Source organism: Crotalus tigris, unplaced genomic scaffold (genome assembly GCF_016545835.1).
Source record: "Crotalus tigris isolate CLP2741 ecotype Arizona unplaced genomic scaffold, ASM1654583v1 scf7180000019170.200965, whole genome shotgun sequence".
In the NCBI taxonomy this organism is placed as follows: Eukaryota; Metazoa; Chordata; class Lepidosauria; order Squamata; family Viperidae; genus Crotalus; species Crotalus tigris.
In genome coordinates, this window is record NW_024097411.1 from 24,804 (window position 1) to 50,417 (window position 25,614).

The 25,614-nt window shown below is 39.8% G+C and overlaps 1 protein-coding gene across 1 annotated transcript in view; it reads left to right on the top strand.

Moving 5' to 3' along the window:
* Positions 1 to 12,151: 12,151 nt before the first annotated feature.
* VWDE (von Willebrand factor D and EGF domains) overlaps positions 12,152 to 25,614 on the top strand; it is a gene marked incomplete at its 3' end in the record, with an annotated part of 157,307 nt that continues 143,844 nt past the window's right edge. The window contains exons 1-4 of the mRNA XM_039360249.1: positions 12,152 to 12,190; positions 13,264 to 14,113; positions 15,407 to 15,604; positions 16,530 to 16,988. Coding sequence (XP_039216183.1) covers positions 12,152 to 12,190; positions 13,264 to 14,113; positions 15,407 to 15,604; positions 16,530 to 16,988 — 1,546 coding nt within the window. The remainder of the gene's footprint in view (positions 12,191 to 13,263; positions 14,114 to 15,406; positions 15,605 to 16,529; positions 16,989 to 25,614) is intronic.

A 25,614-nucleotide genomic window follows, 5' to 3' on the forward strand; every position in this document is an offset into this window, starting at 1 on the left:
GCTTCTATATCCTATAGCACTGCAGTTTTGTTTTTCAAATTTATTTACAAAGTAGTTCAGAAGCTATTGGGCTCATGCGATGTCAGAAGTCCTGAATTAGCATCTATCAATAAACAATTCTTACCAAAATAAGAAGCTTCTTGCCAGGTACTGCCAGAAATAAACCGTATATTTCCTTCTCTTCCTGTTCAAAGTGAAGTAGGTCTTATAACGAAATAAGAATTAGGAAAGTAATTGTGGCTTTCATGATAAGGCAGGGTAATTCATCTCTAGATTTGATCATACATTTTATAATCTTTTCATTCATTTTTCTAAGTCAGAATTATACAAAGAAATGTGAAGAAATGTAGTTATAATGAAGTCTCATTAGAATGCACATGATGTATGCAATAGCTTTGTCTTTTTTGACAGAAGCTAATGGGGACAAGAAATAAATTAGTAAAATAAGTACAAAGTAAAATTGAGAACAAAGGTTAAAAATAGTAAATATGTAATTTTCAAAATTAGAGAAATCTGTCAGCTTTGCCCTTTGCTCATTTTCTTTTCTGTTTCCAAAACGAGTTCATTTGGGCTATGTTTCTACAGTAATTAATGGGTCTGTTTAAAAAAAACCCACATAACAAGTCACAATAATTGTATATACTGTACATTTCACTTAAAAGATATATGTAAATTTTCCAGCTGATGATTTCTTTTGTAAACATCTATTCTCTTATGTAATTTTGCATAAACTTTTCAAAACAGATTCATTTTTGTGTGCATTTCCTGTTATTAGATATATTTCTGTGCAGCTTGCCCATTCCAGAAGGGTCACAAAATTCTGAAACCAAACCTTTTGGAATTCATATGCATTGGAAGGTATCAACTCATAGAATTATGCAGTAGATGTATTGTGAAACAGTTGGGAAATGCTTGAGAAAATGAATTGGAGGACTGTAAAGAGGGCAGAACACATGTTAAATGACTTTCTCATCACCTCTTTTCCATTTATGAGGGCGCATGCTGTGGATGCATTAGAACTGTAATCAAGCATTATATTTGCTTGCAAATCCTTGAAATAACCCAATTAACAGTAACACTAGGTGACTGTAGAATGTAATGTTCATGCCTTCTGTAGAATCTGAGTTTCCCAGGGTGGTAATTAATATGAATAGTTATACCAGGCCATATTATAGTGTTAAAGGATATTCACCCCCAAATAACAGTATAGGAAAATAGCAAAAACAAGCAAACAAAACTACAATGTTGTTAAGTAGGTCTAACGATTTGATATTTTTGATGATCTTGTTCTACTCTTACCTATTTGGTTCTTTGTGAAATCTTCCAGAGAAAAACAACCATCTGCCCACAGTCCTGTTTCCCAAGTGATAAAATTTAGCAGAATAATGACTGAATTGTTACAGAACACTGCCTTCTCGACAGGCATTCTAAAGATTTTTTTTCCCTCCTACCTTTAGGAGTAAAATTGATCTCATTCTGTTTGAGATTATTTGCATTTTCACTTGTCTTGCTTTTCAAGTTTCGCCAGAGGAAAAACAGATGTATATGGACACCCAAATCCTTTTTGTTCACTCAGCAAGGATTTCCATATTGTCTTTGGTTTAAGGACTTAGAATCATTAGGCCAACAAAGAACTTTGAAGTCATCTGCATCAGATATAGTTCTTCATAAGTTCCAGTAAAAGATGCCGTTTTGAGCGAATCCTGCTTACGTTCGTCCTTGATCCAGATCCCATTTAGTGTTACAGTTGTTATTAATGTATTCAGATCACTGCCTTTATGGATCAACAATGGTGACTTGCACAATTATAGCAATTAAAGAAACAAAGCAAAACTTGTATAGCAATATTTTGCTCAAACAGACCACTTCTCTATTCAAATAGTTGAAGGACATTTCATTATATTTTCCTGCTGAGATGCTGAGATGTACAGTAACCCTTCTTGTTTGACTTATTGCAGTAGGGATGAAGAAGTGGGGGGAGGGTCTTCTACCATGTGCTTGGTAGAACAAATAAGCCAACATCTGAAGAAATGTCATATTTTCCTTGAAAAGAAAGAGCAACTCATTAATTCTTTGATGTGCATGGAGAAACAAATCACATTTCTGTACCTTATGATACCTGCTGGCATTAGCTGATAACTGATGAGCCAAGAAATGAGTAATTGTACACTTGTTGTATACCTCATAAAAAAGCTAAATCCATTATTACCCTTTGTTTAGTGGAAAAAGTAGCAGCAGCTTTAATCCTTCTGAGAATTTCCTGATGTCCAGAATTTTAGTTCCTGCCTTCCAGGGTTCCTTCTAATAGGACAACAAAAGTGAAATTATTGTACCAAGTAAGAATCATTTGAATCATTTAATTTTTATTTAATCAGAATTTAGATAGATCAGATTCCACCATGATGAAGGAAACCAATTATTATTCCTGTAGTCCATAACAATATCTTTTACATTGCTTCATTTGTCAGTTCAAAAATAATTGCTAATCTACCATATAATTATGCTTAAGCTGAGAACTTTAGGTTCAAAATATATCAAAAAATAAGGGTTGGCTTATCCTCAGATGGTCTTTTCCACAAGTATATATGCCAAACAAATCTTATTTCATTCTTTGATAAAGTGACTAAATTAGTAAGCCAGCAAAGCTGTGGTCATAGTATACTTAGATTTCAGTAAGGCATTTGACAAAGTAGACCACAACCTGCTGCTTAGTAAGCTAGAAAAAGGTGGAACAGACAACATCACCACCAGATGGATTTGTAGCTGGCTGACAAACTGTACTCAGTGAGTAGTCCTCAATGGTACTACATCCACATGGAGAGAAGTAAGCAGTGGGGTACCACAAGGCTCCATCCTAGGCCCAGTACTCTTCAATATCTTCATAAATGACTTAAATGAGGGAATTGAAGGGGATCTGGACAGAAGGATCTGGACAGACTTGAACACTGGGCACTAACTAACAAAATGAAATTCAATGGTGAAAAAAGCAAGGTTCTACATTTAGGCAAGAAAAACCAAATGCACAAGTACAGCATAGGTGGCACCATGCTCAATAGTAGTAACTGTGAGAGGGACCTCGGAGTCCTAGTAGTCAATCACCTAAATATGAGCCAGTAGTGTGCTGCAGCTGCCAAAAAGGCCAACACAGTGCTAGGCTGCATTAACAGAGGGATAGAATCCAGATCACGTGAAGTATTAATACCACTCTTCAATGCCTTGGTAAGGCCACACATGGAATACTGCATCCAGTTTTGGTCACCACGATGTAAAAAAGATGTTGAGACTCTAGAAAGAGTACAGAGAAGAGCAACAAAGATGATTAGGGGACTGGAGGCTAAAACATAAGGAACGGTTGCTAGAATTGGGTATGTCTAGTTTAACGAAGAGAAGGACAAGGGGGGACATGATAGCAGTATTCCAATATCTCAGGGGCTGCCATAAAGAAGAGGGAATTAAGCTATTTTCTAAAGCACCTGAAGGCAGGACAAGAAGCAATGGGTGGAAACTAATCAAGGAGAGAAGCAACCTAGAACTAAGGAGAAACTTCCTGACAGTGAGAACAATTAATCAGTGGAACAGCCTTCCTCCAGAAGCGGTGAATGCTCCAACACTGGAAGTTTTTAAGAAGAGACTGGACAGCCATTTGTCCGAAATGGTGTAGGGTTTCCTGCCTGAGCAGGGGGTTGGACTAGATGGCCTCCAAGGTCCCTTCCAACTTTACTACTATTACTATTACTAACTCATCAAATTTGCAGATGACAATAAACTGGCAGAAGCCAATACCCCAGAAGACAAGCTCAGGATCCAAAAGGATCTTGACAAACTTGAACAATGGGCCTTATCCAACAAAATGAATTTTAATGTGGAGAAAAGCAAAGTTTTCCATTTAGGCAGGAAAAATAAAAGGTATAAGTACAGATTAGGCAAGACCTGTCTCAAAAACAGTAACTGTGAGAGGGACCTTGGAGTCCTAGTGGACGATCACTTGACTATGACCAGCAGTGTGCAGCAGCAGCCAAAAAAGCTAATACAATCCTGGGTTGTATAAACAGAGGCATAGAATCAAGATCACGTGAAGTATTAGTACTGCTTTATAAAACCCTAGTAAGACCACACCTGGAATACTGCAACCAATTTTGGTCACCATATCACAAAAAAAGATGTTGAGACTTTGGAAGAAGTTCAGAGAAGAGCGACTGCAAGACTTGGGTTTGGCTAGTCTAAAGAAAAGAAGAAATAGGGGTGACATGATAGCAGTATTCCAGTATTTGAGGGGTACCACAAGGAAGGGGGGGTCAAATTATTCTCCAAAGCACCAGAGGGCAGGACAAGAAACAGTGGTTGGAAACAGATCAAGGAGGGAAGCAACCTGGAAAATTCCAACAGTGAGGACAATTAATCATGAGCGCTCCATCACTGGAGATTTTTAAGAAGAGACTAGACAGTCACTTGTCTGAAATAATGTAGGTTTTCCTGCTTGAGCAGGGGGCTGGATTAGAAAGCCTCCAAGGTCCCTTCCAGCTCTGTTCTGTTCTGTTCTAATACTTTTTTTAAAAAAGTCCCTGTATTTCCCTTATATACTCATCTATAAAATCATCCATGGATAAACAGACTCCTGGATTTTTAGCCGAAATACCATGAAAATTGTGGTTTGTCTTATCCATGGGTGGCAAATTTTTCATTGTATTTTTAGGGTCAGTATTTCCATGGAAAGTATATACAGTATAATTTTATTTATGTATGTAATTATTAGTTTTCATTGAGTAGCTCAAGATGACTTATGCAGCAGTTTCTCCTGCTATATTATCTCAGACCAACAACAATCCCTTGAAATAGGTTGATCTAAGAAACAGTGATTGTTTCAAAATCACACATTATCCAAGATTGAGTGTGAATTGCAACCTGAACGCTCCCACTCCTAGTTCAATATCTGAATCACTACGCTAAAAGGCATGTTAATTAACTATAATCATGCACTTATTTATTTGTGGAATTCTTTCATCACAACTTTAAATTCTATTCCAAAATAGTTCTGAGCCATCAGATGAATGGGTACATTTATATAAATGAAGTCAAAGATGAAGTTCAAATATTCAGAGGCTTTCCTACAGTATCTTGATGATGATGATTCTCCATCAGGATTTTTTTAAAAAAAAGTTTTGACCATTCTATTCATTGCTATTCTTAAGTAATTCAGTCCTCAGCTCCTGACTTACAAACCACAAATGGTCAGTATCATACATTAAAGGCTATTTAATTAAAAAACAGAAATAAAATGAAGAGTATGCTGTGGTTATATAGGTACTTGGGGAGAGAAATGTTGCAATTTAATCTTTTCTTAGCAGAAGGGATTTTGGAGTGATTTGATTTCTATTTTTGACATCCTACACTAGTTGATATTGGAAATACAATTTGCTGATATAAAATTCTCAGTGTGAAGATTCAGTGGTTCTGATTGACCTTTATAACTATAAGATTCCTAATAACCTGACCTATTGGTACACTTCTTTAAATCATTTTTGACATGTACAGTTGGTAGTGACAAATGATATATGTCTGGTGCCAAGACTGCATTCCCAAACACCTTAAAATATATTATTGGAACCAACTTTCATTCATGATTCCTCCAATCATCTCTGTATCCATTATAAAAATGTACTGGAAGAATCAGAAAGGGACAACCTGTTACATCTGTAGTGATTCACTTAGATGGCATTAGATGTAGTCCAGTGGTTGTACAGTTTATCTCTGATCCTCATGTATAACTTGAAAATAAGCATTTATTCACTTACAATTCCTCCCTTTCCTACAGAATTTTATGTGAGGAAAATAATTGAAAAGCAGGTATTAAACCCTTCATATAGAGGTTTCTGTGTGTCCTATGTAAGAATTATGATTCATGATGACCAAAAGACCCCCACATATGGTTCTATCAATATCTTGCTTAGTAAGGTTGCTTAATAAATGCATGATGAGCTTCCCTATCAGAGAATTAGCCACATTGATAGATTTCAAAAGCACATTTTTGCCTTAAAAAAAAAAGTTGGAAAAATTGAATGCTTAGAGTCTTCACAAGTTTTGCAAAATGTAAGGAAAATCAAGGATGCTGACCTACTCTTATTTTGGTAGTGCTATAAATCTTTCTCAAACTCAATCTCTCTTTCCCGGCCCCCTGTTGTGGGAGGCTGCATTATCTCTTTGTATCTATTTTGGCTATTTTGGTAAATGGCAAGAGCTAGATGAAGAAGGGTCTCCGCACCTTTGTCCTTGTGCATCTTTCTCTCCAGTCTATTGTTATTTAAAAGCAGGAAACGACAGAGCTCCCTGTCACTATTCTATCCACTATTCTCCTCCACCCCATCTTTGTTTCTTGCCTCTCTTCAGTTTGAAGATTAGGCAGAAAAGAATCTTTCCTATCCTCGGTGGGATTCATCCGGTTCGTACCACTTCGGCAGAACCAGTAGCTAATTTTTTTGTTGCCCAGGCCCAGTAATAATAATAATTAAATCTGATAATTCCATAATTAATATATTAATTAATGATACATTTCTTTGATATTCCCTTCTCCCGTTTGTATTCTTCTTCAATCTTAGCCAAAATATAATTCTTAATATTTTCAATATATAAATGATTAGATATAGGCATTTTTTATATTTATACAAATAATAATAATAACTCTATATAACATTTTTTTCAGCTTATATTATTCTCATAACCATCGTCTCATTAATTCAGCATACATCCTATTTTTATAATTTTTGTTTGCTTAAATTCCTTTATATTCAAACCAATTCTTATGAGTCATAATTTCTTCATACTAGTCATCTAAGTGTCCAAATTTTCCCATTTAGGTACATCCTCCCAATATTTTATATTATGCATTATAAAAATACTATACTTTTTATCTATCTCATAATAGCTAGATATAACATCCTTTTTAATCAGTTTATATTTCACTTATATGTTAATAAAAGTTACATCAACCTATTTTAACATTTAATATATTATAAAACATTATATTACTTAAATCTCATCTTTCTTGTTATAAGGTCTCTTTATGTTCAAAATTCTCTGTTCTTTTAGCCATATGCAAACAAATGTTTATTCACGTAACAGTCCATATGGTAGGGCGAGTCAACTCTCTTGTGTCTGTATCTGGTCTTCTTCTTTTGCCGAGTAATTTTCCAAGTTGATGTAATCCGCTTATCCAGCAGTTCCTGTATTTTTAGAAATTTTGAGAATACAAAAGATGAAGTAAGTAAGATAAATATTTTCTGTCTCCCAAACTTTGGTGGTTCTGATAATTCCACTTTTTTTTAATCAGAACCGTGAAGGTTTTTTTCCTGTTTGTGTCAAATTGTAATTCTTTTCCTTTGTTGTTTCATCAACTTGATCATACTCTTCTAATTTGTAGTCTGCTGTCTGATTTATTTGTGCCTTTGTTGTTATTTCCTGGGTGTTTTTTAATTGTAAATTTAGATTGGAAATATGCTTATTTAAATCATCAAAGTTGTTCCAGATTTCCTCGTGGTTTGAGTCTATTGTCATTTGTATTTGTCCTAACTTTACATATATTTCCTTCTGGAAAGTATTTATCTTGCCTTGAAGTATTGCTTCTGGAGGCCCTTGATTTTCAAGGCTACATCCTTCAGGAGGAAATATTGAATGTGGCATCCTGTCATTGTTTGATACGTATGTGATGTCCATGTTGTCTCCCCCCTTCAAATAATCTTTCATCAATGTTTTAATTCAAAAGTTAGTTTATCAGCCAGTCAAAATTACAGTTCAGTATGTTAAGCCACTTTAAACCCTTCCTACAGATTCTCCTCTAAAAGGTTATCCAAAAAGCCAAGGTTTTTCTTTTCCATAAACAGTTCTTAGATTTAAGCAACAGTCCAGGTGTTGGTTTTTTCTTTCAAACACTTTTTAATCTTATAGCTGGCTCTTCCTTTGTTCACAGCTGTCTTCAAGGTTATTTGCAATTCAAAGGAACAACTTTTTCTTTGTGTCTAGGCACTCTGCCAATTTCTGAGTCCTTATTGTTAGTGTTCTGTTCTGAGTCTCCACTAGATGTCAGCAGTTATTTCTTTTTTCAGTTTTTCTTTCAATCAAAAAGTTATTTTTGTTATTTTTATAATTCCATCAAAAAAAATTTAGGGTATAATCTTGACAGTTTTTTAGTTCCTAAATTTGTCCAGACTAAAGTATTTTAAATCAAATTTCAATATATTTCTTCCCACCTTTAATATTAATTCGTCGCTTCCATCTGTAAGAGAATGGGGATATAGTCCCCTCCCTTCACTTCTGGAGGTTTTCTTGCTTTGGGGATCTTTTCAAGGAGTTAGATAGTAGATAGAAGAAAAAAGATAATATTCTCACTAATTCCAAGCACGCTGTTTACGGATGTTTAGGTTCATGCTCTGGGACTTCGGCTGCCAACAGCTTGGGCTGGACGCTGATCTCACGCTAGCCTTTCTCCTGTCAGATTCGGAGGGCTTTCCCCAGATCAAACAAAGTGATTGCCATCGCTTCATGATCAATGGGGCACCCCTCCTTCACGGTCACATATCTGGGGCAACTTTGGACCCATCTAGGGTCCCCCAAGCAGGAAGAAACTAGTCATGGGGAGTGGAGGTCCGCTCTTGCACAGCCATGCACTGTGGGTGAAACCGGAAGTCCTTCCCAGGCCCAGAATGGACTTCCGGAAGCGGCATCCACACACAGAACCAGTTGCTCACATATCTGAATCCCACCACTGCCTATCCTCATGTATTTTTAAAATGTATCCAGCCTTTATGTAAAATGCAAGGAATGTCTATCAGCAATAAGTCTGTATTCTGCATAAAAATGCCCCTGTATTATGAATATTTGTGAAGGCTCATTGTATTATTTAACTGCTCAATATTATTTCAACATTTTGCTTATGTCCATATCCTTTCACAAGAGGGCCAATAGAATTCCAATCTTTAATACTGTGCCCCATCACAAGCTCACGCTTTTTCCTTCCCATCTTATTTTGAGTTTCTGACATTCTCTCTGCAGACCCCATTTTTCCCTGGACATTTATTCATTTCATTCACATCAAATATTTATATAGATTCCCATCTTCTAATCAACTCTGGGTGACACTCAGTCTCAGCACTGTTCCTTCTATTACTCAGCTATTCATTCCCCCCCACACACACTACATTTCATCAGTTCCTTTCTATCTCTGTCTCAATTAACTTATTGCCCTCTGTTTTGCTGTTTCAAGGTTCTTTTTTAAAAAAATATCCCAACTTCATTATTTTTATAAATAAATAAAGGTGGGTAACAAACCTAATTATCCTTCCTCCTCCTATTTTTCCTCACAACAACAGCCCTGTGAGATGAATTGGGCTAAGAGAGAATGACTGGCTTAAGGGCACCCAGCCAGTTTTCATCCCTAAAATGGGACTAGAAATCACCCTTTCTGGTTTCTAGCCTGGCGCCTTAACCAGGAGGCAAAACTGGCTACATTCTCACATAATTTTTGTCTTGATATTCTTCCTGCTTCTTTGATACTAGCTGTATTCTCTTAAGGCATTCGATTTCTTAGCAGATCACTCAATGAAGAAATTGTGTGGCAAATTCAACAGATCTTTCTGGCTGCAAACTTTAAAAAATTCCACCATTCAAGCTGTGGAGAGATGATGCAGAAATTGTGATTCAGGTGTTTAATGACCCTCATTCTTAATACTGCAGATCTATTTTTGGTTCAGAAGTCTTGTTTGATGAGTCACAGACATTGCTAGGTTTCACATAACATAAATATAAATTTTCAGATGACCTGAGTTCACCCGAAATGTTTGCTTTCGTCCCCCAAACTTGCTCAAATGATTATAACAAGTAAGGTCAAAAGATTGAATAATACTTTTTCTGTGCTAATGTCATGACGTACTTATTTATGTTCTATCATTTTATAGAAGGCTTACGCTTGTCATTTTTATCAGCTAAGGGCACTTTGGGAATTAATATAAGATTATCTTCAATACGTTCTCAGTTCAGATACTGAGAGGCAAACGCTTAGTAGCCGGGTATTTGAATCAAATGCTTAAAAAACTAACTGCTAGAAAATGAAACAATGAGTAACTTCAAAACACATCTTTGTATGTTGTGCCCTGCTCACAGTTGCTGAAAATGTAGATCTGAAGAATAGCGACGTTTTATTTATGGTACAATCCCATGCATGGTCATTTGGAACTTATTCCCAAGAAAGTATGTCCTTAAACAATGCTAAATTCATCTAAATGAGCCCTTTCCTCCCACTGAGGATGGAGGGTTGACTTTTGAGGAGGGTATATTGCATCCTTGCTACTCCCTTTGATTTCCTTGAGTCATCCTGTAAAGACGGATGGCCTCAGGGTTTGAATTCCATCTTTGAGAGATGGAAAGAGTGGAATGGGAAATTCTGAGGAGTCTCAGCTTCCCAAGAACTTGTCCCAAACTGCACCCAAGTAGCAGGCAAAAAAGTAATCTAAGCTTATTACTTATTCAGGTTATAAAACATGTATTTTATTAAACAAAAACTAATCAGGAACAACGTCAAATACTACTAAAGGTCTGCAACTCACAGCACATATAAATATGTGAGTATAAAGTTCCATGAAGGTATCAGGAGATGGTATAAAATGTTGTGCAAGTAGGAAAAGACCTTTTGTTTGGATTGGGCCAATTACATCATAATCCGTAGTGGATAGGAACATTAGTTTTGCATTGTATAGGACGTTATTAGCTTCACATATCTGGGGTGGGTGTTTGGAATAATGGCTAGTTAAAATGGTTCACTATAGGCTTAGAATTGCCCAGCAGGTGGCTTCTATATAGACTGTGTATTTAAAATAACAACAACAACAATGACAATAATAATAAAGTTGGAAGGGACCTTGGAGGTCATCTAGTCCAACCCCCTGCTCAGGCAGGAAATGCTATACCATTTCGGACAAATGGCTGTCCAGTCTCTTCTTAAAAACTTAACAGTGTTGGAGCATTCACCGCTTCTGGAAGCAGATTGTTCCACTGGTTAATTGTTCTAACTGTCAAGAAGTTTCTCCTTAGTTTTAGGTTGCTTCTCTCCTTGATTAGTTTCCATCCGTTGCTTGTTGTCTTGTCTTCAGGCGCTTTGGAGAATAGCTTGACTCCCTCTTCTTTGTGGCAGCCCCTGAGATACTGGAACACTGTTATCATGTCCCCCCTCGTCCTTCTCTTCATTAAACTAGATATACCCAATTCCAGTAACCGTTACTTATATGTTTTAGCCTTCTGTCCCCTAATCATCTTTGTTGCTCTTCTCTGTACTCTTTCTGGAGTCTCAACATCTTTTTCACATCGTGGTGACCAAAACTGGATGCAGTATTCCAAATGTGGCCTTACCAAGGCATTGTAAAGTGGTATTAAAACTTCATGTGATCTTGATTCTATCCCTCTGTTAATGCAGCCTAGCACTGTGTTGGCTTTTTTGGCAGCTGCAGCACACTGCTGGCTCATATTTAAGTGATTGTCCCTCTCACAGTTACTATTATTGATTTCATTGAATTTATTCTTAACTATGGAAAACTAGAAAATAATATATATTTTTATTTTTTAAGATGTACTGATTCATTTGTTTTAAAATGCAGGTTAGAAGGTGCTTTTTTATTAAAGTATTTTATTTTGTGTTTTTAAGTGTTTTTATTTTACTATCCATAGCAGTTTTAATATAAAGAAGTTGAAATTAATCAAATAAACAAACAATACTTTAAAATGCAATAAAACTTCAATGTTCTCCAGCATGATAGATGTAGCATCCACCGATAGGTAATCAAAGCCTTCCTTTTCAGTTTAGACTAAGACCAAACTTTAGCCACACCTCCCTTGGGTGGTCCTCTCCCAGTTTTGTCTTAGTCTCAGCTCAGTAGGACACAACTTTGGTAGCTTCTCAGATAGCCTAATTTTAAATAGTCAGATTTAGGATAGAAGGTTAGGATTTTTTCATTTAGTTTGTGTTAAGTTAATTTGCTATAGCTAGTGAATGTACAAGGACTGGATTTCCATCAATTTGGGAGCGTTTGTCCCAGGGGCCTGCCCGGCCTTGCGGATCGCCAGGAGCTACGCTGTGGATTAATGGTTCAGCTCCTATCAGCTGTTTGGCGCTATGACGGGAGTTCCCCAAGTGCCCAGGAGTGATTTCTTTGTGAGTGCTCCGGAAGATCAGGCTGAATGGCCGAGCTGCCTCCTTGCCAGGAGGCTCCAGCGACGATCGAGCCACAGCTTGCCTGCGCAACAGAAACGCAAGTGCTTGGGTGCCTTATAAATTAAGGGGGTGAGAGAAAGGTTATTTGAAAATCCCTTGGGCTCCCTCAATGGGCTAAAAAAGGGCTTGTGGAGACTTAATTCAGATCAGTCTCACAGGCGTCGCCATTTTAGGCGGCAAGGAGACTCAGGGCCGCCATTTTGGATAGGGTGCTGGGTGTGGTCGCCATTTTGGAGAGGCCTACATTCAAGGCCAATATCAGACCGATTACTTTGAGCAGCCTTCTGCGTTAGGCTCTCAAGGGGGTTTATCAGGCATAGTTATTATGCCTTTTTCATAAGGATTTCACAGAAGGGAGATGTATTCCTTATTTAGATCCTTGTTACATCAGTCACATCCAAGTTCATTGACAGATCAATTCTGTGGGAGAATTTAACAGACTTGTTGCTTTAGCGCATGGCGCTGTGTCGCAGGGCCTAAGCAGACAGTTCTAGTGAGCTGTCTGGCTATTTGTCATTGTAGTTGTTCAGGGCGTGGGAAGCTTCCCTCCCGGACAACTTGATCTGCGTGCTTTTACCCCCATTCCTGGGCTTCTCCTTTCTGGAAGGTCTAGTGCGCAATGGCAGACAGTGATACTCCTCAGACATCGCAGGGTTCTGATGTTTCCCCCCGCACAATCTAAACACAGATCTTTAGATTTGAGCATGGGGGGAAAGAAGAAGGCCAAGACCAAGCATTTGTCCACTAAAGAACCCTCCAAGGCTGCTGAGCGAGAGGCCTCGAGGAGACATCTGGCACTGGAGAGAGAATTCTCCAAAGTTCAACAGCTCAGGTCCAGCGAAACTGAAGTGGTTCCCCCTGCTTTGCTGGACAACTCACCATTTGAGCCTCCACTAGTGCCATCTTATCAGGCTTCCAGAGCTTGGTCTCCTCAAGGGGGAACTGAACAGGTCGGTCTCCCTTCTCCTATTCATCCTTCTTCTCCACCTTCTCATCCTGATCCTTCTGTTCAGTCTGCTTCCATCACTCCACAGGCTCTTCAAGCCACTGCTACTGGTGTTGGTTCAGCAGAGCGAACCTTATGGGCACAACAGTTCCAGACCTTTATGCACCAGGCCTTTGACCAGTTTATGTCATCTTCCATGGCACAGGGGTGTCCACAGGTACCGCCTCCTCCACACTTGTCCGTAGGTCGCACTGGGCACACCCAGTCAGCGGGCTCCGGTATTTCTGAGACTTCATCTCAGCTTGGAGAGGCTGAGTCTGTGGACCTGGAGACAACTGACATCCCTATGTATGAGGATGAAGAGATGGCTCCGGATCCAACCCCAACATCGGGTCTCTTTGATCCTTCTCTATTTAGGTCTCTTTTGTTAAAGGCCTGCACCACAGCCAATTTGGTCACAGAGCAGGAGCCTAAACCGTCTACCTCCACTGCACAGGAGTCTAATCCTTTGTTTGCAATGAAGGTTGTGGAGGAAAAACAGGTTCCTTGTCCAGCTGTTTTCCACACTATGGTGGAGAAGCAGTGGTCTTCAATGGCCACTTTACCTCCACCCAATAGCACAGAAAAGAAACTGTTTAATGTTTCATCCACATTTTCTTCCCTCCTAGAAGTACCTACAGTAGACACTCCCTTAACCTCACTGTTCTCCACATCCACGATTCCTGGAGATATGGCGGAGGCTCTCAAGGCGGAGGATAAAAGGTTCGAGTTTTCCCTCCACAGGGTTCATCAGGCTTCAGCCTGGGCAATCAGGGCTGCAACATCCTCATCCTTTTTCGCGAGGACTTCCATTATGTGGCTCCGTGAGTTGCAGGCTCTAATCCCTCCGGATCAGGTGCGTGCACAACAGACCTTAGGTAAGCTGGTAGCTGCAGTGGAATATATGGCAGATGCATCCCTCCACTCGACCAAGTATTCCGCTAGATCCATAGCGGCCACGGTAGCATCACGTAGGTTGTTGTGGCTAAAACAATGGAGGGCTGACCTGAAGTCAAGGTGGCATCTAGCTACAGACACCGGCAGTGGTACCCATTTGTTTGGTCCGGTTCTAGAACCGTACCTAATAGAGCGGAAAGACAAGTGAAAGACCTTGGCTCACCCTTCTAAGAAGGCGGATAGAAAACCCCAACAAGAATTTCGCAGGCAGTCCTTTCGTGCTGGAAGTTCCTGGGAATGGAGACAGCCCTTTCAATCAGGGCAGTCCTGGGATTGGCCCAGGGGTTCCCGATCCTTTTCCCCCAGACAGGATCGCCAACAGGACCGCCAAAGTACAGGAGCCAGGGGTCAATCCCAATACAAGTGTCCCTTCAGAGGAGCTGGGGCTGCCCATACAGGAAGTCTAAGTGACGCCAAATCAGATCCTCCGATAGGCAGTCGCTTAGCTCCGTTCAGCGCCACCTGGGAGGTCACCACCAACGATTCCTGGGTAAGGGAGACCATAAGATTCGGTCTAGCTCTAGAATTCAAGTCTATCCCCCCAGATCGCTTCATTCAGTGCCCGTCCTCAAGACACGCAAGCAAGACCGGGTGATATCCAAGGCCATATCCCACTTGTTAGATATAGAAGCCATAGAGCCAGTACCCCTGGACCAAAGGGGAAAGGGGTTTTACTCCATCCTCTTCGTGGTCCCCAAGGCCTCGGGGGGTTGGAGGGTGATTTTGGATCTGAAGGGACTAAACTACTTCCTAGCATACAGGAGGTTCAAGATGCAGTCCCTCAGGTCCATTCTGGCTAGCATCAGGAAGGGAGATTTCCTCTCTTCCATAGATTTGACAGAGGCTTATCTTCATGTCCCCATCTGACCCCATCACCGCAGATTCCTTCGGTTTTGCCATGTGCGCAGACACTATCAGTACAGGGCCCTACCCTTCGGTCTATCCTCGGCTCCTCGAGTGTTCACGAAGTTACTGGCGGTATTAGCGGCCCATCTCAGACTGATGCCGGTGCAAGTGCAATGCTACCTGGACGATATAATCATCCAGTCCAGTTCATTCTGTTCTGTCCAGATAGATTTACAGACCACAATAAATACACTCCAGAGACACGGATTCTCCGTGAATTTCAAAAGAGCCATACCACTCTGACCACTCGGATATTACATCTAGGGGCAGTGATAGATTCAAACCTATGAAGGGTTTATCTCTCCCAGGAACGCAAAGACAGCATCAGATCTCTAGTTCACAGGATCTGGAAAGAGAAGGTGGTTCCACTTGTCCAGCTGTCTCAGCTGTTGGGAAAGATGATCTCAGGCCTAGGAATAGTGCCGTGGGCAAGACTTCACTCCAGACACCTACAGTGGTTCATACTCCCTTTCCAGAAGTGGAACATGAGTGCTTCCACACGGAAGGTGAGAGTTCCACACCACACACTGTTGTCACTCCAATGGTGGGTGTCGGCAGCTATACACGGGGTCACTTTTCAAGGAACGCCACAGGCTCATCCTGACCACAGACGCCAGTCTGTTCAGATGGGGCGCACATATACAGACACACATGGCACAAGGCCAATGGTCCCAGTCTGATCTAGCACACAATAGAAATTGGCTAGAACTCAGGGCAGTACACCTGGCGCTTCGCCAGTTCTCACACATAGTAACAGGGAAACACGTCCTGATAATGACAGACAACATCGCAGCCAAGGCCCATGTCAACAGGCAAGAAGGGACCAGATCGTGGTCCCTCATGCAGGAGGCCCTAGCACTGGGTCTGTGGGCAGAGTCCAATCTGGAATCCATCAGCGCAGAACACATATCCAGGGAGGCGAATTGCCAAGCCGATTCCCTGAGCAAGGCGATGGTAGACCACTTAGAGTGGCGCTTGGATCCATCCATATTCAGGGAGATATCGGATAGGTTCGGACAGCCTCAGGTGGACCTGTTTGCCTCACCAGCAAACGCTCAACTGGCCAGATACTACACGAGGTTTCTGTCACGGGGGGCAGAGGGAACAGATGCTCTCCGCAGCAGGTGGCCCAGGGAGCTTCTGTACGCTTTCCCTCCACTTCCACTGATTCCAGCCATCATCCGAAAGCTTCTCTTAGAACAGACAGATTTAATCTTGGTGGTCCGACACTGGCCAAGGCGACCTTGGTTTGCCGACCTTGTGGATCTTTCGATCTCCCCGCCGTGGAAGATCCCACCAGATCACATCTCACTCAGTCAGGGTCAACTCCAACACCCAGAATCACAGTGGCTTCAACTAGCCGCTTGGCACTTGAGTAGGAGAGCTTATTTAAGCAGTCCTATTCATCTGGATTGATTACTGTAATTCAAGCCTCTAGACGTCCTTCAACCAATAGGATTTATGATGCCACGTGGAGATATTTCTGCGTGTGGTGTAACACTCTGAAGGTTGACCTGCTGGCTGTCACCATCCTGATCATATTAGACTACCTTTTAGAGGGCCTGAACAAAGGACTGTCTCATAATACCATTCACAGACAGATTGCAGCATTATCCACTGTGCTCACTTGTGAGAATCGGGTCCAGTTATCACATCATCTGGCAGTTACGGCCTTCCTTGAGGGAGCCGTTAACACTGGTCTTCCTGTGGTACATAGATATCCCACATGGGACTTGCCAAAGGTGCTGCAGGTCCTCACTGGGTCACCGTTTGAGCCCATTAGATCTTGCTCTCTGCACTTTCTTTCCTTGAAAGTAGCCTTTTTGGTAGCCAACACATCGGCACGACGTATTTCAGAACTGGCCGCGCTCTCAGTCAGGAGTGACCTGTGTATTTTTCTGGATGACAGAGTGGTCCTCAAATTGGATCCTTCTTTTATCCCGAAAGTCAATACCTGGTTCCATAGGTCTCAGGATCTGGTTCTCCCGGATTTTTGTCCTCGTCCGTCTCATCACTTGGAAAGGTTGTGGCACACATTAGACGTGCGCAGGGCTTTGCAGCACTATGTGAAATGAACTGCAACATTTTGCAGGACGGAGGCACTGTTCGTGTCATTCCAACCTTCTTCCATGGGTCTGAAGGTGTCATCTTCAACCATTGGAAGATGGATTGGCGTGTGCATCTCCTATGCATACAAGGCTCAGTCCCTTCCGGTTCCTGCCAACATCACAGCTCACTCAACGTGTAGCACGGCCACATCTGCAGTCTGGTCTACCCAGGCTTCGGTTGAGGAGATTTGTAGGGCAGCTACCTGGTCTTCCCCCTCTTCATTTATAAGGCATTACAAGCTTGATAAGTTTGCTGCAACAGATGCATCCTTCGGGAGAAGGATCTTGCAGCAGGTAGTTTCTACACACGAATCACAAGACTAGACTTTCCCTCTCGACAGGGACATGGGTGGCTTTGGTATGTCCCATTGGTGGATGCTACATCTATCATGCTGGAGAAGGCGCATTGTCTTACCTGAACGCCTTTTCTCAGCATGAAGATGTAGCATCCACACCCACCCTTAACAGTTAGTCTAGGCAGATTTCTTACAGGATGAGCTATTGTGTCAGATCTCATGAATTCTTCGCCTCGTCAAAACTGGGAAAGGACGGCCCAAGGGAGGGATGGCTAAAGTTTGGTCTTAGTCTAAACTGAGCAGGAAAGCTTTGATTACCCATCAGTGGATGCTACATCTTCATGCTGAGAAAAGGCGTTTAGGTAAGACAATGCCCCTTATAGTTGTTATTATATTTACGTGTTAAAAATGGTATAATTGTTATAGCAGCATGGCTCATATAATATTGTTCTTTGCAGAATAAATCAACATAAATGGAAAATATATGTTATAAGTATCTTTCTATTCTTACAAAGGTAGTTTTTGTTTACAATTGCCTTGTTTAGCAACTATTTGCACTTGCAACAATGACGAAAAAATAACTTTATGATCAATCCTTGCATTTATGACTTTTGAAAGTCTGTAGAGTGAAGGAAAGCAAAGTAAGATAATAAGCACAGTTGTAGTTTCATTTAGTTTGCTTCATGACCAAGTTGCCAGTTTCAGTTGTGACATTAAATGAGGATTATCTGTATTTCCAAGGAGGATTAATGGACATGAATTACTTCTCCTTACTTTTAGTTAATGGAATGGATGTATTGTATTAACATATCATACAAGCCAGCAGCTTATCATACAGTGCTAATAAAGGCCAGAAAAAGAAGGAAAGCTTGTGAAGTTATTCAAAAGAAACAAAACTTTATAAGAACTTGTCTTATAATGAATATTTTCAGCACTGACTGATAGTTTGTCTTTTCCAGCTCTACTTCAATATGCCAAAGGTTGAGCCAAACTAAAGACCATGAACCTAATTCACATATTGTGCTGTGTCACCAAATATTATTGTGCACAAGTGGTAATTATGCCAGCGTGGTTCATATGAAATTCATTAACACAAGATGTAATGGTTAATTGGAGGTTACTTGATAAATTCATAAAAAGCATATTTATTAAAAAATCTATTGTACTTGAAGATTTAGGGACAACAAATTTGAACACAATAATTTTATTAGTGGCAATTTGTTATTATTTAATGATTTCCCCATTCAATTACATTAAACCATACAATTTAATATCAAGTTTAAAATAGGTCCTGGGGCTGAAGTTAACACATCCCTAGTTTATACTAATACTTTGGTATAACTGAGTAAAAAGAGATTGGCTTTTACATATAAAGAACCCTTCAATAACTGAATGATATATTAGATTTCAGACAACAGAGTCTTGAAATCCAGACCATCTGAAGGACTCGAGGTTTAGGAGAACGTCATGAAACAGGTATGAGGTGGTAGAGCTACATACTTTAATGCCTTGGACTGCTGAAACTAATTCTGGTGTTTAGTATTGGACTCTTAATTTTATGTAGAATGATTCTTGTGTTTATAGAGATAGAATTTAAATTAACTAGAAAATTATTAGCTACTTGTAATAATCCCTCAGTAGCACAAATCCACATAAGCATAGGGCTAAATCTAGTAAAATACTGCACAAGTCGGTAAGAGGCTCAGTCTTCCCACATTTATATCACTGTAATGAGTAGCATAATGCAGTACCCTATCTCTGCAAAGAAGTGCATTTAGATTAATTCATCCAAGGGAGTTACATTCCTCAGAGTAAACCCTTATCCCAGCATGCAGGAATCTAGCCATTTGAATGTCATTAATATTAATGAGACAAACTGATGAATCAATATGAGCCGTAATGAAATTATCTGGAAAGTGTAGGCACTGGGTTTTTATTTTGGGTTTACTTCTGAATTAGATTGCAATGTTAAGGATAAACAAGGGAAGCCAAATTACTTTGACATTTATCAGCCTGAAGACCAGGCATGGCTGTGGGAGATCTCTAGATTCATTTCTTCTTTCCCACTTGGAAATTGTTATCCCAAAACACAAGGGGAAGCGTTTAGGACACATTTAGACAAGTAACAAGAGGAGAGCCATTCAGAAAAATGGTATGTTTATTCTCTGTATAATTTTGTGGAACTTGAAAAGTGTTAGGAAAAGCAGGACTGCCGGTCTGTAGGAATGTGACATACAACCTGCCCAATTTTCATGCTTTGTGCATTCCTAAAGAAAACATGAAGGCTACAGAAGACAGCAATATTCTATATTCCGCACCTTGTTCTTTCTGACATTTCTACATTCAGTTAGGAGGAGTAAAGGGGAGCAGAATTATGCTTGCTTGAGTGTTGATACAGCTGTCCAGCTACAGTTGCATCCTGGGTCATATGGACCCCTATATCATAATCCCTGTTGGATTATGTTGGAGGCAGAGTTTAACATGCTTCTGAGTTGAAAGGAATAGCTGGTGATATCACTGTTGCCTGGGGGACACCCATAGGAGCTCCTTTCATATCCCTGTCAAGGAACTGGAGTGAATGACAGGAGCTCACACCTGCCATGCAGCAGCATTCAGATCTCAAACATAGGCTTGCTAACCTCCAACCCACCATCTTAACCATGTGAGCCACCATGTTCCTGACTTGTATCATAATGAAGAAAACAGAAACATAGCTTCCCTCCAGATTTTCTCACAGAGGTTAGAGGAAATAAAGTATGGTGGGAAAAATACATATGTAGGTACTGGGACCAGCATACATGAGACTATGATTTATTTACATAATCATACAGTCAATCATAATGTACAGGGATAGTTTTAGGTTTCAGAAAGTACTGTATTTTTCCATGTATAAGAAGCTATTTTTTCCTGCAAACACCCTGTTCAAAAATCAGGTGCGTCTTATATAGGTGCAGTGTCTTATACACGGAAAAAATAATTGTAACCTCCGCAGCACAGGGCATGCCTGTGTGGGTTGTCATGCCGCCTGGTGCAGGTGCCAAGCCCCTGTGAGCTTACCACTAACGGGAAGGGGCAAGATCGTTGGCCAGCCAAACTTCCGGCGCTCTGCCGAACAGCTGATCGGTGTGGAGAAACTCTTATGCCAGGGCGTCTTATACAAGGGTGCATCTTATAGATGGAAAAATATGATTTTTATAAACAAGATACAGCAAATGTTTTAGGATGAATTTGCAGGGGGGATAGCTTTTTATGTTACTTGAAGCAAAATGGTAAGAAAGAGTTTTAGCTAATGATAAAAATGATTAGATTATATTTAATTTTAATTATTTTTAATTTAATTATATATGAAAGGTATGAATTGTAGTTGAAATTCTTGATCCAAGGAGTGAACATTCTCCTAACAAAATCAAGCATAATAGCAGAAAAAATACACTTCAGTCTATTATTCATTCAGTCCAGAGTTTCATCTTGGTGGCCTCTTGTGATAGATACAGCGTGGTATAGGCACATTCAAGAAACAATATGCATTGTGCTAAATGTGCCTTTTAATAAAAACTAATGTTTTAGGATTGCAGAGGCCATGACAAACACAGTTCGTTACAGAATCAGTTTGGTCATTTAGAGAGAATCCAAGCAAAACTAACATTCCACTGAAGCTGCAGACAATGCAATTATGCTGGAGACAGTTTCTGGGAATGTAAGAAATCTCTGACCATAACCATCTTAATACCATTGGCATTGTCAATTAACTTCTGTTAACAGACACTTGGCTTTCTTGAAGATAGACAGAGCTTTATTCATGTAAAAAGCCAAAAATGATCTATTTATTTGCACCAAAGGAAAACGTGAAACAATTTTCTTTTAGAAATCCTAACAGTCTTTGCTTAATATCTCATCTAGGTGCCACGGAGTCTTAGTGACTAGATACATGCTCACTATTTTGATTTGTCCCACTGGTAATCTGCAGCTCTTCCAAGGATGACCACCACCACCACCTCCTCCTCCTCCTCCTCCTTCTCCCCTTCTTTTTAACTCAACCTTGCCAAGCAGAGTAGTTTTTCTATTCCATAATTTGCTCAGTATATGTTAGTTTCTGCTTATGGATCATCACTTTAAGAAAGCAGTCGGTTTTTATTTGGTCCAGGACTGATGGATTGTTTCTTATTGCAGTCTCCAAATCCATTATTTGAAGGCATCTATCTTCTTAGACTCATTCTTTCTCCAGCTTTCACAACAGTACATTAAGAGTTGAAAAATGACTGCTTTAACTATTTTGTTCTTTACTGTCACTGGAATACCCTTATCCTTCATAAGCTATTAAGTTTCTTATTGTCTTCCTCTCTAGAATTAATCTCCCCTTTTCCTCTCTATCACAGTGTATATATTTATTCTTGAGCCCCCCCCCAATAATTATCTACAACCTTCATTGCTTCTCAGTCAACTCTGAGATTCCTACACATGGTGGTTTATATTAATTTTCCTTTAATATTTAACATTACCTTTTTAATTTTATTTTTGTTTCCATAAATTGTCTTTTAACTAATAATATAGCAATGTCTGCATGTTTCAGACAGTTAACCTTTAATTCTGATACCAGCTGGCATCTTTTCCAATCCTGCCATTCTTGTAATATATTCACTGTGTAAATTAAACATAAATGGGGACAATATGGATACTTTTTTCATACTTTTCTCTTTTGAACCAGTCTAATTTTCCTGACTCACAGTAATTTATTATTCACTAAAAAAGATTTCTCAGAAAGATAATCAGATATTCTGACATATACATAATTGTTTCACCTTCTTGCATGATGCAAAATCCTTGCTGTAATTAAACAAATTATCTTATATACTTTTTCCTCTCTCCAGTTTTGATATTATGTTGGTCTCATGTTCATCCAGCTTTTCTGAAATCTGCCTATTCATTTGGCATTTTTCTGTTCAAGTATCGGTCTCTTAAGCAAAACTTTTCATAAAAATTAGTGCAATGATTTGGGAATTTTTACATTCTTCTTCAAATTCAGTATAAAGTATATTCTATTTTTCCCTGCTTCTATCTTATATTGTCTTGTTCCATATTTGTCAATCTACAGCTGTTAACAGTTCACTGCCCTCTTCTTCTGCAGCTTGAAACAGGTCAATGGGCGTGTCATGTCTGGTGGTTTCCTAGTTGACAGATGGTCTACTCCTTTTCCAATCTCACTTCCTAATGGCATCAGTCTCTGAATATGTTTTTGACATCTCACTAGCTGATAGAATATTTGTATATTTGTATATGTACAGTATATGTACCAGATCCCTATGCTTTAAGATCCCTATAATGGTATATGGGGAAGACCTTGGGAGAGGGTCAAAGAGAGGCTTCCTAGAGAATGGTCAGATAAGAGAAGACATAGCCCACAGCTGTATAGTGAGCACAGTAACAGGGTCAAAAGAACCCTCCCTGGTTTCTCAGACCGTAAAGTAGACGGCAGGTGAGTTGTACTTGAAGGCTTGCATGATAGATATCAGTCTTTCCAGGTAGACCAGGCAGGAAACATAACCAATTGGACCAATTCTACTTTATTGTAAGGCTAAATGAACAGAATCTGAAAAGCTTTTATTAGTAGCCACCCTGGCTATAGAATGTAGAATGCTCTCCCTGGTGCTTACATTTTGTATTCTCAAACCATTTAAAGTTGAATATTAGTAGTGCTAAAGCAAATTCTTCAGAACTGATAAAAACTAAAATCTGAGGGATTTTCAGTAGACTTTTCCTCTACCTTCCATTAAACAAATAAAAGCAAAATATTAAGCTGAACATGGCAATGCTTTTCGAAACACAGAAATATAGCTTTTATATTTACTTGCTGTTTTAAACCCTGTAATTTGGAATGTATTTTATATACTATGTATATTTTATATAGTTATGTATTTCTGTGTTTCAAAAAGCATTTCCATGTTCAGCTTAATATTTTGCTTTGTTTAATAGAAGGCAGGGAAAAAGTGTATTGAAGACCCAGGTTTTCCCTCAGATTGTAGTTTTTATCAGTCCTCAGGGATTTCCTTCATAAAGCCTCATATAACCATACATGCATGACTTATTATTCTTATACACTCTTCCTTGTTTTCTTGAGATATATGAAGCTCTTTATATGGAGTCATTCTGTTGGTTCTTCTCATTTCCAGGGAAGGCAAATGGTTTACACACTGTCTGCTTATCTGATTCTTTTAACCGAAAATGTCAGGGTTTAAACCCTGGATATTCTGTCTGCAAAAAATAGACACGACTTGGCTAGCAGCCTAATACTTTAGAACAGTGGTTCTCAACCTTCCTAATGCCGCAACCCTTTAATACAGTTCCTCATGTTGTGGTGACCCCCAACCATAAAATTATTTTCGTTGCTATTTTATAACTGTAATTTTGCTACTGTTATGAATTGTAATGTAAATATCTAATATGCAGGATGTATTTTCATTGTTACAAATTGAACATAATTAAAGCATTATATGTAATTATATATTGTGAAATATTTATTTTTAATTACAAATAAATGAATTTTTGCCTTGAAGCATAGTATAGCATAGGTAACAGTCTTAATATAACAACAATAAACTACATTGCTACATTTTGCGACAGTATGCGTAAAAAGCCAACGTCAGTGCGTAGGTTGAGATTGCTTCTTTCTCACCAGATCAGAAATTCTCGGGGCAATCTTTGCAAGAGCCCAACAAAAATGGCATGAATGAGAAGTATACAAATCCGTATACTAAGTCAGAATATCAGCAAATAGCCCGAGCCTGCAAAGATGAAGTGAGGAAAGCTAAGGCTCAAAATGAACTAAGGCTTGCAACCAAAATCAAAAATAACAAAAAAAGCTTCTTTCAACATGTAAAAAACAAGAAAAAAGTGAAGGAAATAATTGGTCCATTAGTGCAAGGCTTTTCAACATTTTCACCGATTGTACCACTTTTAGAATATGGCAACATTCGAGTACCACCAGTCACCTAGCGAGGTGTCAAAAACATGATGACCAAAATAAAATCGAAAAAAGTGATAAAGTACAGGTAGTCCTTGACTTACAACAGTTTGCTTAGTGACTGTTCAAAGTTACAACGGCACTGAAAAAAGTGACTTACGACCATTTTTCACACTTATGACCGTTGCAGCATCCCCAGGGTCATATGATTTACATTTTGATGCTTGGCAACTGATTCTTATTGATGAAGGTCACATTGTTCCAGGGTCATGTGATCGCCTTTTGCAACCTTCTGAAAAGCAACGTTAATGGGGGAAACCAGATTCATTTAACAATCATGTTACTAATTTAATCTCTCTCTCCCTGTTTTTCTCTCTCCCTCTCTCTCTGTCTCCCTCTTTCTTTCCCTCTCTCCCTCTTTCTCTCCCCCATTTCTCTCTCCCTTTCTCTCTCCCTCTCTTCTTCTTTATCTCTCTCCCTCCCTCTCCTTTTCTTTCTCCCTTTCTCTTTCTCCCTTTCTTCCTTTTTCTCTCCCTCTCCCTCCCTCTCTCTTTCCCCCTTTCTCCCTCCCCTCTTTCTCCCTCTCTCCCTGTCACTCTCTCTTTCTCTCTCTTTCTCTATTTCTCTTTCCTTCTTTCTCTCCCTCTCTCTATTTCTCTCTTCCTCTCAAAAATCCTTAAAATTCTTAAAAGTTATGCTTGGGTGGAAGACTTTTTCTTTTACAGATGGGATGAGTTGGCAGACAAGTACTCAAAAAAAGGGGGGAAGTGCAAATAGGCGTCCAGTAGCTAGCTTGAAGTTTGAACGACTTCTTTCTCTTGCCATCGGCTTCTAGGAGGAGCAAAAGACATCCAGCACTGCAACCAGGCACCCTGGACTGGCCATTCCAGGGCTTCCTGCACCGGCTGACTTAGTTGTCTGCAACCTCCTGTTGTTGCTTGGGGGGGGGAAGGAACATGGGCGGGAGAGATTCCTTCTTTCTCATCCGAAGAGGGAAGTTACGTTGGACCGTCGACTCTGTGTTGAGCCCCGTGGGCCCAACATTTGCTGGCAGGTGGGAACCCGCCCGCCGAGCTGCCAACTCCCCATTGCCCTCCACGCCGGCCAGCTCCATTGCCAGACCTCCCAGCTGATAAGCGCACATTCAGGGGGTC